The 13478-nt window shown below is 46.8% G+C and overlaps 1 protein-coding gene across 1 annotated transcript; it reads left to right on the forward strand.

Moving 5' to 3' along the window:
• The first annotated feature begins 10203 nt into the window (after positions 1-10203).
• Positions 10204-11229, forward strand: LOC107124378 (probable G-protein coupled receptor 33). Its single transcript, XM_015427842.1, has one exon. It carries the CDS (start codon positions 10204-10206, stop codon positions 11227-11229), a length of 1026 nt encoding a protein of 341 aa, XP_015283328.1.
• Positions 11230-13478: the final 2249 nt, after the last annotated feature.

The raw sequence follows: 13478 nt of genomic DNA on the forward strand, positions 1-13478 counted from the left end.
TTAAACATTCAAATTATTAACGATCCTTCCTGACGCTAATAAGGGGCATCTCCCACCTTTTGTTTACCCTGGCCAGGGCCATTAGTGGTCAGATTATCCACTTAACTAGCCACCCAGCACCTGGCTTCTATTGTTAAATCCAGACCCTGCCCCTCTGGATGCTCATTGATCACATCTAGGCCTTGCCCATCCTAATGCCACACACCCCTGGGACTCATCATGGGTCCAGGAAAGCTATTGTTCTCACCTGAGACCAGCCCCCAGAAGCAGGCATTGGTCTGCATTGTCTTCCTTAGGGTATATCCCAGCATGAACATGGCCTCAGCCCGTGTGTTCTCTGCCATAACCCAACATGGCGGGCCACCCCTAAACTCTCTGAGTTTAGGCCACAATCCATGGACCTCTGCACATCTGGACCAGGTTGTATCACCCCTACAAAGGTTGATTGCATGTTTGTAAATAATAAAACAATTGGGATGATGGCTTAACTTAGGGGGGAGGAATTGTAATGTATTGAAATGATTACATGAATCACCTCATAGGACTCCCATGTTAAGCTTCGAGCCAGACCAGGGCTCCTCTGAACGAACTTCCTATTGGTCGCTTCGTAACAGCGACCAATCAGAACGATACCATTCCCTAGGAGGGAAAGACTCCCATTGGTCTTTATTCTAGCAATCTCATTGGTTGTTATTTGTAAATAGGCGTGGCTACATTAGCCCGGTTATGTTTAAAAGGAGCATAAGCTCCCACTGTTTTCTGTTCTGGTTTCTTACTGAGTTAGTGCTTGTTCGTTAATTCTTAATAAAGCTGAATCACTTGCTGAATCACTCTACGAGTCCTTTGTTAGCGCGATCTAACACTTAACTTCTTAGTCTTGTGTGTCTGTGAATGTTGTGTATTATTGAGTGAAGTGTGTCAGTAAACTACTATTATTATTAAGGAAGCCTGCCTCAGCCTCTCATTGGGAACCTCGGAAGCAGTGCCATCCTCCGTAAAACATAGACGGAAGAATCCCAATACAAATAGCTGTACCGATTGTTTCTCTTTGAGAGCAATTCTGCTAACACAGCGCTCTGGCACGGGCCCCAGAAAGGCGGCAACAAGCCACTCCCCGGGAAGGCGCGGGCCCCGGGAAGGTGGTGATGGGCCTCCTCAGGCCTCCTTGGGGCTGCAGCGCTTTGGCACGGGCCCCAGCAACATGGCAACGGGCCTCCTTGGGCCTCAGCGCTCCGGCGCGGGGCCCGAAAAGGCAACAACAGGCCTCTTTGGGCCTCCTTTGGGCCTCCCTGGGGCAGTGCTCTGGCACGGGCCCTAGGAAGGCGGTGACGGGCCACAGCGCGGGGAGCTGGAGGCGGGGTTTGCTGCCGCCGCCATTTTGCCAGCTCCTGGGCTCCTGGAGCGGTGCTCCGGCATGCTTCGGCCCCAAAAGATCCCCTGGAGACCACCAAGGGAGTCCAGGGTTGCTACGCAGAGGCAGGCAATGGCAAACCACCTCTGAGAGTCTCTTGCCTTGAAAGCCCTAAGAGGGCTTGCCATAAGTCAACTTGTTGCACATTTACCATGACGTCACCAGAAATATTCCTATCCCTCCAATATCACAGCTCACGTCTACCTCTAGAAAGGCTTGTTCCAAACCTTTAAGTCTCCCAGATATCTCCTCTAAGCAGAAACTCCATATCAGAATGTGCTCCCCTGATCCATACATAAGACTTCATACATCCTTTAAGAACAGCTGTCAGACTCGGGCTCGCCTTCTACTATGTTCTCTGTACCTGTGGTATTAGCAACCTGTCTTCTGTACCCCACACCCCCCTTCTCCCTCCCAACTTGCTTCCTGGCTAGAGCAGATGTATTCAGCCGTCCGCTGATCGCTCAGCCTTGAACCTGGAGGGAGGGGAAGAGAGGGAGAGACTGTGTGAATGTCTGTAGTTTAGGGAGGCAACGCTGGTAACCTTTTTCCCAAGCAGCACCTCAAGGAACTTTCGCATGAGAGTGTCCTTAAAGATGATAAGACTTTGAATGGCTAGTTGAACCTATGTAACTGTCTAGGTTCATAGAATTGTTTATACTTATGAATGTGTGACGTATGTATGGAATGTGGGTTTTAGTTATACACTGGGTTCCCGCTTTTGTTCCCCAGACCAGACAAAGAGGTCACCCTTGCAGCATCTCAAATCTCTTTAATAAGCTTTTACCCAAGAAAGCCTGTGTGGAGAGTGAGTTGACTGGGAACCTGACAACAGCTGAGAAACCATCCGACAATGTGGGCTCAGAAGAGACCACAACTTCCTTATTCTGGATGAGGTTTCCCTGTCTTTGGCAAGGGCAGGAGACCTGCTGTAAAAACAGGCCCTTGAGTAAGAGCAGGCCATGCTTGTTGACAGAGGACGGTTCTTGCTAATAGCTCAGGGTCGCAGAAAAGACTTGAGGGACCCAGATTCAGATATGTTCTTTGCTGGGCACACGTTGGGTATGGTTTACGCAACTTCCTTTCACAACCCCCCATGCTGTTTGTGAAGATAAGCTATCCCATTTACAACCCCAGATTGTTTTAGAATGCCATCCAAGTTCTCAGAAGTTCCTGCTCTAACCTGGTGGATCTCATCCTCTTCTGAAATCTGGAGGCAACCCTGCTTCTTTTCTCACCACCAACCTTTCCTCCTCAAATGGAAGTCAAACTAAAGGAAGATGTACTAGAACACAGGGATGTACAGTGAAATTTACGGTACACCACTATATGCTGCCTATTTCCCCCTCTGCATATCTCACCTAATCCAATTACGCCTGCTGTTGTTATTCACCTGCTATAGTCATTCGCCTGCTAATGGCATTCGGCATCTGAAATCACTCCACTTTCCAGTATATAGGACTGATGGACACCCATTCTAGCTGTATCTGAAGAGGTGAGCAGTGACTCCCGAAAGCTCATCCACTGCCACATATTTTGTTAGTCTTTGGCTGTGATCACACACACTAAATAATCCACTTTCAATGCACTTTTGAACAGGATTTTGCCAGTTCACACAGTAAAACTCCAGTTGGAAAGTGCATTGAAAGTGGATTGAAAGTGGATTATTTAGTGTGTATGAACGCAGCCTTTAAGATGCTACTGGACTCTTGCTCTTTTCTAGTGAAAATCACTGGTGTTTATGCACAGATACAGGAAAATACTTCTTTGAACAATTCTTCTGGAACTGGCTGCCCCAAGATGTGGCAATGGCCACTCGCTTAGTTGGTTAAAATAATAATAATGGAGGTCTATCAACAGCTCTTGCTGATGATCACTAAACGGAATTGTAGTCTTATTTGGGAATCTGAATAGCATTTAGCCTATTAACTTCAGTGGTCTTACAAGGGTGTAAATCTGCTTAGGGCTGCATGATTGATGTCTGGTGGCAGCGTACCTCTGAATACCAATGGAGGGTAGCCTGGCATGTGGAGCCCATAGAAACCTGGTTGGAATCAGGATGCTGGATTAGATGGAACCGTCATCAGATCGATCAGGGTCCTTCTTACATTTTTAAATGAGAGCCTGGGTGCCATTAGTAAAGGAAACTACAAAGCAGCATGGAATAAAAGCATGGCCAAGAGGGCTCTGGCTCATGAAGAGAAGGATGAGGAGAAAAAGAGTTCCTCCTGAGAAAACAGCTCTGAAAGAATTTGTGACTGATCCAAGGTCACACCAGCAGCTGCGTGTGGAGGCACGGGGAATCAAACCTGGTTCTCCCAGATTAGAGTCCACACTCCTAACCACTACACCAAACAGAGTGTACCATCCATACCTTGTGGCTAATAGCCACTGACGGACATCTGCTCCATATGTCTATCCAATCCCCTCTTGAAGCTGTCTGTGCCTGTAGCTACCACCACCTCCTGCGGCAGTGAATTCCACATGTTAATTACTCTTTGGGTGAAGAAGTACTTCCTTTTATCGGTTCTAAGCCTACTGCTCCTTAATTTCATTGAGTGCCCGCAAGTTCTTGTATTGTGAGAAAGGGAGAAAAGTACTTGTTTCACTACCTTCTTGATCCCATGCATAATTTTGTAAAACTCTTATCATGTCACCCTTCAGTCTTCATTTCTCCGAGCTAGAGGCCTAACCTCTTCAGCCTTTATTCCTAGGGAAGGCATCCCATCCACTTGATCATTTTAGTTGCCCTTTTCTGTTCTTTTTCCAGTGCTATAATATCTTTTTTTGAGGTGCAGTGACCAGAAGTGTACACAGTATTCCATATGAGGCTGCACCATAGATTTATACACGGGCATTATGATGCTGGTTGATTTGTTTTCACCCTCTGTCTTTCAGACGCTGGCACTTCCCTCAGAATTTAGTTTAGGGTGCAGTATCCCTGCATCGTTTTATATTAGTCTGTCCTGGAACCTTTCCATTACTTGAAAGTTAGTGCTGTGTAGCAGTTTGCGCTCTGACCACTGCACTACACTTCCCTTGCAGTAGTCTCGTGAGTGCCCAAGTAGTAGGATGTTGCCGCCTGTCATTTCCCCGCATTGTTTGTTTCAGTGCTGCGATTTGGCAACTTGGGGGTGGAGCTGGGATGATCTTTTGTTTCTTTGTTGCAATCTGTTTCCTTCACTCATTCTTGTGCCCACTTTCGGAATCAGAATAGCTGACTGTTCGAGATACTTGCCGTCAGATGTTATGGCCGTTTTGAACCTGGGAAAAGTAAACAAAGGTCGTGCAAAGCTCACCACGGAGTCTCCAGAAGGGATTTGAGGATTTGCAGCACAAAGAGACTCTCTCTGGTCCTTTCTGCATTTCCCTGCCACCCAGTGTTCGAGTCGAGGCAATTTAAGTCCACTGCAAAACAGCATCCAAATAACCCGGGCCAACTGCAGGCTGAAAACGGGCTTACAGCTGAAGTGAGGTAAAGTGATGCAGAATGGGGGGGAAACCCAGAATAAAAAGGTTGAAATTGATTTCAGTGCAGAATGGGGGGAAACACTGGATCAAAAAGAAGGTTAAATTTGATTTTAGTGCAGAATTGCTTGGAGGTCACCGTGGTGAACATGGATTAAAAGGAGAGTGCAGAAAGAGCCTCTGGCAGTTTTGGCTGGGTCCAGGTAGGTTTTCAGAAGATCGAAATGCTGTTATCAATTCTTGCATTGCTGTAGTGTCTGCTCTGGCAGGTTTTTCGCAGTGCTTCGGAAACCTTTAAAACCTGTCTGATGAGAGCGCACAGCAGAACAGGACAAAACAGAGATGTGTTACAGCAGTCAAAACCAGCTCCACTGCCAACTCTTGGAAACATTTGTCTGGTTGATGTCTAATTTGCAAAAGGAGCCCCGCTGTGGAGGTTTCTTTTGAATTTTCTCAGATATGGAGTCTCCAGCAGAATTCTTTTCCCCCTCTGCAAGGAGAAGGTCTCCTTCTGGCAACTAAATAACCGCAGGTGCCAGAAGTATTTCTTTTTTGAAAATGTGGTGGTGATCCGTTCAGTACCTGCCAGATTGCAGCAATCAGGAGAGTTGGGTAGGATTACTCTTTCAGTTTCTAATCAGCCAGAGACTGTCAGCTCTGCTGGCATAGGGGGGAATGGGGTTTCACTGTCTATCTAATTGCCTCACATTCCTTCCTCGGTGCTTGCTTATCAGTAACCTTGAAGATGGGCTGGTGGAGAACTGTTACCTCTATAGTTCATGAGAACTTTCCCTTTTCCCAAATGTGTGTCAGCTTTCTACCGTTAGACGGCTCCTCATTAACCCGTGCGCGCGAAGGTGCTTAATTGGTCAATAAAGTGGGGGGGGGACATATGAATACCCTATACCTTATTATGCGCATGTCCGCTTCGTCATTCTCAACAGTGTTCCTGTCAATGCATCTATGGCTTATCAATAAAGTAAAACCTTTTCCAGAAGCGTGTACTCAGTTGATTAAGTAGTGGATTCTGACAGAGACCCTATTGTTATGTCAGGGTGGTGGTGGTATTTTTGGTAGCATTCCAGCAGGTCACCTGTGGTCCTTCCACATTTGCCTGTCAGTCCGGATTTTCTCAGTGATCGAGTTGAGGCCATTTAAGCCCACGGCAAAACAGCATCCAAATAACCCGGGCCAACTGCAGGCTGAATCCAGGCTGACCACCAAAGGGAGGTAATGTAATGCAGAATGGGGGAAAGTACTGCTGTCTTTGGGATGGTGCGGTGACTTGAAAATTCAGCTAGAGTTCAGTAAATGAGAGGGCCTGAAGCAGCTGCTCTCCCACTTGGATTTTTCCGCAGTGTCAAGTTTCCCCCTGCCTGCTCTTCTATTCATCTGTGGATTTCCCTGGTTTCTGCAGATGATTTCTCCCTCCCAGGTGCTACAATACAGGTTCTCCCCTCTTGGTGCATGGCATCCGAATATTCTGTTTCCAGGGATTCCCATGCTGCGCCAGAAGAGGGGGGAAACTGTGTTTTTGCACCTGGGAGGTGCAAAAATGCAGTTTCTCCCCTCTTGGTGCATGGCATCCGAATACTCTGTTTCCAGGAGTTCCCATGCTGCGCCACAAGGGGAAGCAAACTGCGTTTTTGTGCCCAGGAGGGAGAAATCATCTGGGGAAATGAGGGAAATCCACAGATGAATGGAACAGCAGGCAGGGGGAAATGTGACACTGCGGAAAACTCTCTCCCTCTGAACAAGCTGGGAATAAGCTGCCTGCTGCAGCAGTGTGTGGTCACCCCAAGATGAGAGTTGCCCGTTTCCAAGCGGAGGTGATGGAGATCCATTCTCCTTGAGAAAATGGCAGCTTTGGAGGGCAGACCACGGCAATAAGACTCCACTGAAGTCCCACCTTTCCCCGAACACCATGCTCCCGAGGCTCCTCCCCCGAATGTTCAGGAATGTCTCAGTCTGGAGCTGGCAACCGTGACGGGGGGCAGTTTTAAAGTGTGGGCAATGAGGTCTTCTGAGCATAAAGTTGCTCATATTTGGTCACTTTGGGTCACCCGTGCTGTCTATCTGACCTTTCAAGGACGCTTTGCCACCATTTCTGATCTTCTTTGCAACAAAAACCCGTTCGCTCAATTTGCTTCCTTACCAGCCGACTGGAAAGTTACAAAGGGTGGTGGTGGTGGCAGTGGGGAGAGAACCAGGAAAATTGCACACTGCGTGGCCTGATGTTTGCTATTCACACAAGTTCCCAAACATGGATCATGAACCCGAAAAGCAGAGCAGGGTTACCTTCACAGTCAAACTCCAGTCTCTAGGCCAAAATACAAGATATGCCCAACATGCACTGGGTCAATTCCCCTTAGAGATGCCAGCCTCCAGGTGGGACCTGGGGATCTCCTGGACGTTCAGGTCATCTCCAGACTATGGAGATCAGTTCCCCTGGAGAAAATGGGTGTTTTGGAGGGTGGAATCAATGGCATTGTACCCCACTGAAGTACCTTTCCTCTCCAGGTTTCATCTCCTAATCTGTTACATATTGATGTTATATTGGCCCTGATAAGGCGATTTTACATGTACTCTTAGGACCTAAACTGGAAGGCACATATTGGCACTATTACTATCTCCAGTGTATGTAACTGCTTCTGACACAAGGCCAGATACATTTGTGGCCCCACAAACAAAAATGTGTTTGTCTGCCATTCAATTCCAGATTGGAACATTCCACTTTTGGTTCTGTATCCATTGTTTACTGCCTTATGAGTGTAACAGGGGCTTTGTTGCGTGTGGTATTCTGTACTATTTGGCCTCTGAAGAAGGTTCTTGTGGGCCGAATCGTGTCAGGTCATATGTGGTTCCGTTCGTGCATTTGTCCACTTTGGTTATTTTATGAGGCTTTACTTGGGCCCCTACAAGGTGTTTATATGTTTGGGGGGGGTTTGGGGGGGGAACCATGTGTACTTTTCTCTGTACCTATGGATGTTTTTGACTTTTGTCCCTTTACTCGTTTTCTAAACTTCCTTTGGAGGTCCATCCCCAAATCTCCAGGAGTTCCCTTAGAACTCTACACGCCCCCCCATTCCCTGCCGGTGGCCAAGGGGGACCTGACAACCAAAATTCACCTTAGATCACATGGTGGATCCTATGGAGTCACATCCCCACTGGGTCTCCCTCCACCCCTCAGACTTCAGCATCCACAAGGTGCTGCCTCCAAATCTCCATGAATTTCCCCAAGCTGGAGTTGGCAGCCCTAATTTACCTCCCCCTAAGATCTGCCTGCATATTTGGAAGTAAAGCAAAGGCACCGCTAAGTCACCTGTTGTGTCTCACCCAAAGGAAACGAAAAGTTGCCACCTTGTTCTTGGAAATCATATTCCTCATAAAACGTCTGAGGAACTGAGAGTGGAAACAGGAAGTGGTGTGGTATTTGCAGAAGATGTATTTTTAGGAAGAGTCAGTGTGGTTGGTGTAGTCTCCCCCCTCTTATTACTTTTGATTCAGACATCTGAAAATTGAGAGGAGAACCATTTCTAAGCAAGTAGTTTGAATCTACCAGCTGAGTGGGGCATATTCTGAGAAACCAGAGAGAAGAAGAAATATTTGGGACTCAACTGACCCAGACACTGTTCATGACCTCGAAAGGTGAGATGGGGACTTCAGTGTTTTGGGCTGTGTGAAGTCTTCTAGCAAAGGGCTATGAATGGCAAGATGTACAGCTGTCTTTGAGCTCATCTCTCAGATGGGCTTTCATCGCTAGAATGGAGAAGTTAAAGTCAGACTGTAAAGGTCTGGATCCCCAACTGTGTTGTGGCATGCAAATGTCAGCTGCTGTGCAATTTCTTCTCCTCTTTGTGACTAGAAAAGGGGGCAAAGAAAACCAGAAAATGATGGAGCGGGAAGAGGTTGAAACAGACCCTGCTAGCTTGGAGGTGGAAAGTAGGGATGGGCACCAACACCAGAAATGCAGTTCAGTTCGGTTCAGAACCACGAGCCAAAGCGAACCAGAAGGTTCACTGGCAAACTGAAATAGTTCGTAGTTTGCAGCCCCCAGCACACCCAATTAAAGGGACTGCAGTCCCTTTAAATTAGGTTTGCAGAAAGCCGCAAAACCAGCTGAGTGGCGGGGGGCAGCCTTGTACAGCTCCTTTAGCTCAAAAGAGGCTCTGTCCATGAACTGCCATGAACTTCTACAAACTGCTTTTAAAATTTTGTGACGGGTTCGCAAACCATGAACAGGGCAAAGTGCCGTAAAATCACAGTTGACTGGAGTTTTCAAAGAAAGAGATGAACAGAGTTGGTTTGCCATTGCCTGCCTCCGTATAGAGACCCTGAACTTCCTTGATGTTTTCCCATCCAAGTACGTAGCAGGGTCAACCTTATTTAGCTCCTTTATTTATTTATTTAACTTTAGACTTGATATACCGCCCTAACCCCTGAGGGAGTCTCTGGGCGGTTCACATGTGTTTCGTTCTAAGAACTGACTCCTAGCTTGGGCCACTTCTAGTGTTGGGGGGTGGGACTGCCTACCAGCACCCTTGGTGGTGTGTTCTCTTTTTGATGGTCTTCTGGCTGCTTGGCTCAGCTCGGCGTCTACTCGCTCTTCTCTTACTGGCGGCTGGGTCGGCACGGCCTCCTCTAGGTCTTTCTTGGTTGCTGGGTCGGCACGGCGTCCTTTTTCCAGGTCTCTGATGTTTTTCACGGCGAAGGTTCCTGGGATGTCATGAGATTGGACTAGCCTGTGTCAAGCAAGTCAACTTAGATAAGACACATTTATGGAAGACAATCCTATGAATACTTTGCAAGTGGAACTTCCATGACCAGAGGCAGCGTATTTCTGATTACCAGACTCTTGGAATCACACGAAACATGACATGTGAAGCTGCCTTGTCCTGAATCACACTCTTGGTCCATCAAGGTCTGCATTGTCTACTCAGGCGGAGGTCAGACTGGCGGCTTGGAGCGATAGGGTGCCGCCTCTAATTGTAGCGCTTTGAGGTATTGTGGGGCATACCAAGCAGACAGCACACCTTGCTGTGGGTCACAAGTACAACTGGGGAATGGCTGAAAGATCTGAGGTAACATCATCTGAGGTAACATCATTTGGATTCACACGCATGCTGCTTATTTTTCGTGCACCCTCTTTTTTATTTATTAAAATTATTTTTTATTTATTAGCATAAACATGACTAAAATCTTACGTTTCCTTTCATACCCACCCAGAAATTCTCTGCCTCTAATTGCATCTTGTCTCTTCTTCCCTCCTCTATTCTCTCTTTCCATCCCATCCTGAATCTCCTTTCCATCTTTCCTCAGGAAACATGTCTATCCTTTGGGGGAATGCCTCAGCCACAAGAACAAATGGCAGCCTCTCTCCAGCTGACATACCTCCCACGAACCTGGTCCTTGCCACCTTCATCTTAGTATCCTTCCTTGTGGGGATATCAATCAACGGGCTCTTCCTTTGGATACTAGGAGTGAAGATGAAGAGAACGGTGAATACCCTCTGGTTCCTCCATCTGATTCTCATTTACTTCACCTCCTGCTTGGTCCTACTTTTCTTTGCTATCAACCACTTCCTCAACTCCCACTGGGTCTTTGGCACAATTCTGTGCAAGGTCATCAACTCCCTCGCTTCACTGGGGATGTTCACCTCAGTCTTTCTCCTCACCATCATCAGCCTGGACCGCTACCTCCTCATCCGCCACCCTATCTGGTCCCAGCATAACCGCACCGTTTCCCGGGCACGATGGGTGATCGCAGGAGCGTGGCTCACTTCCCTCACTCTGACCGCTCCCTACCTGGCTTTCACGGAGACGCGAGTATTAGAGAATGGCAGAATCGATTGTCTCAACAATTATGCTTTCTCCAGTGACTGGGATGGTCCCAGAATGGATGCCCTGAGGGATCACGTTCACTTGGCTCTCTTTGTGGTCCAGTTCCTGCTGGGTTTCTTGGTTCCCTTCTGCATTATCATGGGTTGCTACTGTGGGATGGGATGGGAAATGAAGAAGAAAGGGTTTACAAAGAACAGGAAGCCTTTCAAAGTGTTGGTGGTAGCCGTGGCCTCCTTCTTCATCTGCTGGCTTCCCTACCACCTCTACTTTGCTTTGTTTTTGCTTCCAGGTATGCCTGAAGTAGTATTACGAGTTCTATATATCTTTGGGGCAATTGGGGTGTGTTTCAATATTTGTTGCACCCCCGTTCTCTATCTTTTTGTTGGGGAGAAATTCCAGCAAGTCTTCAAGATGTCCCTTCTTGCTCTGTTCAACAAAAGTTTTGTGAATGTTTTCTTCGTATCCGAGGAAGACGTTAACACAGGAGTGACCCCAGACCCTTGCCAATAGCAGAATGGGGCTAAACATCAGAGAGTGACCTACCCTCGCTTGGATCACACCAAGAGAAAGAAGGTTCTTATACCCTTCAAAGGTGTCTCCCCCTTCCTAATTTTGAGTCCAGTGGCACCTTTAAGTCCAACAAAGGTTTATTCATGGTATTGCATGCGCACTTTTTCAAATACATTGGAATGGAAGGTAACAGTTCAAACTTACAGACAATCTGAGCAGCAAACTATCATGTAACATGGTGAAGAAGTTTTAAGATATTTAAACACAAAACTAAATAACAAGCTAAGGTTATAAGGATAACAGGTATTTTGAATTAATTAATTAAGGGAGCAAAAACAGTGAGACAATAAATATGTCAAAATAGGATGCATGCCATGCCATGAATAAACCTTTGTTGGTCTTAAAGGTGCCACTGGACTCAACATTTCTTCTACTGCTTCAGACCAACATGGCTACCTACCTGGATTTATCTTCCTTCCTAAGTATCCAAAGATTCCCCCCCCCCCATTTACTCAGTCACATGGATGGATTTTCATCCTCTAGTCTACAAAATATAATCACGGTGAGGAGGAATCCAGTGTGAAACAACCAATTGATCAGCCGTCCCCTGAAGCGGAGAAGGCCATTGACTGTTACAAATCCAGACAGTTTCCTTAACATCATGAATTGGCGTTATTGTGTCTGAAACCACTGTGCTCAAGCATTCTTTGCCATGTGTGAGTGATCTGAAAGTGTTGGGCAGCTTTTTCATTTGCTTTGTCACTAATTGTTGCTTAGCTAATCGATGCTTTTGGTAGATCCAGGTGAACCTTCATGTTTGAGAGGAGACGGATGGAGCGTAACAGCAGGGTCTCAGGTAGTTAGTCTCAGCACTCCACAATTAGGAATGATACATGTACACATCTTTCTTCAATTCCGACACATCTATTGCTTCCCTGTTTCCCCCAGATATTGAATCCAAACACTGGTGACCTTATAAACTTAGCTTGTTATTCCTGTTTGCATCTCTTAAAACATCTTCACTGTGTTGTATGTTAATTTGCTGCTCAACCTCTGCCTTATATTATGCACTGGTAAATTCTGTTTCATTTCATCCGAGGAAGTGTGCGCGCGCACAAAAGCTCATACCTTGAATAAAACTTTGTCGGTCAGTTTGGTGTAGTGATTTGGGTTTGATTCCCCCACTCCTTCACGTGCAGCTGCTGGTGTGACCTTGGGTCAGTCACAAGTGCTCTCAGAGCTGTTCTCTCAAGGGCAGTCCTTGAAAGAGCTCTCTCAGCCCCACCCACCTCACAGGGTGTCTGTTGTGGGGAGGGGAAGGGAAAGAAGATTGTAAGCCGCTCTGAGACTCCAAGTGAAGGGCGGGGTATAAAGCCAATCTCTTCTTCTTCTTCTTCTTAAAGGTGCCAGTGGACTCCGACTTTGTTCTGATGCTCTTGATGTCATCTTACTGAATAAGTCGAGAGGAATCTGGTGGTGGTAGAAAGTGCTGTCAAGTTGCAGCTGATTTATGGCAACCCCTCTTGGGGTTTCCACGGCAAGAGACTTTCAGAGGTAGTTTGCCACTGCCTGCCTCTGCACAGCAACCCAGGACTTCCTTGGTGGTCTCCCATCCAAGTACTGACCGGATTAGGACTTGGATGGGAGACCACCAAGGAAGTCCAGGGCTGACCTGATTAGTAACTTCCAGACCTCCTTCTTTGGAGGTTTTCAAACAGAAGCTAAGCGGCTACCTGTCAGCAATGCCGATTCTGTGAACTGTTAGCCAAATTGCTCTATTATTTAATAAAGATGGGGGATTATAATTATTAACATGCAATTGGCTAATCTATAGGATCTGACCTGTGTATACCAGAGTTAGAATTCCCAAGAACCCAGGAATAGACACGGAAACTGGGTGGCTAAAATACTGATTTATTTACTAAACATACAAACAGTATTCAAACATAATTTGCTGCTCAACCTCTGCCTTATATTATGCACTGGTAAATTCTGTTTCATTTCATCCGAGGAAGTGTGCGCGCGCACAAAAGCTCATACCTTGAATAAAACTTTGTCGGTCAGTTTGGTGTAGTGATTTGGGTTTGATTCCCCCACTCCTTCACGTGCAGCTGCTGGTGTGACCTTGGGTCAGTCACAAGTGCTCTCAGAGCTGTTCTCTCAAGGGCAGTCCTTGAAAGAGCTCTCTCAGCCCCACCCACCTCACAGGGTGTCTGTTGTGGGGAGGGGAAGGGAAAGAAGATTGTAAG

Source organism: Gekko japonicus, unplaced genomic scaffold, assembly GCF_001447785.1.
Source record: "Gekko japonicus isolate JY-2015 unplaced genomic scaffold, Gekko_japonicus_V1.1 scaffold641, whole genome shotgun sequence".
Taxonomy (NCBI): domain Eukaryota; kingdom Metazoa; phylum Chordata; class Lepidosauria; order Squamata; family Gekkonidae; genus Gekko; species Gekko japonicus.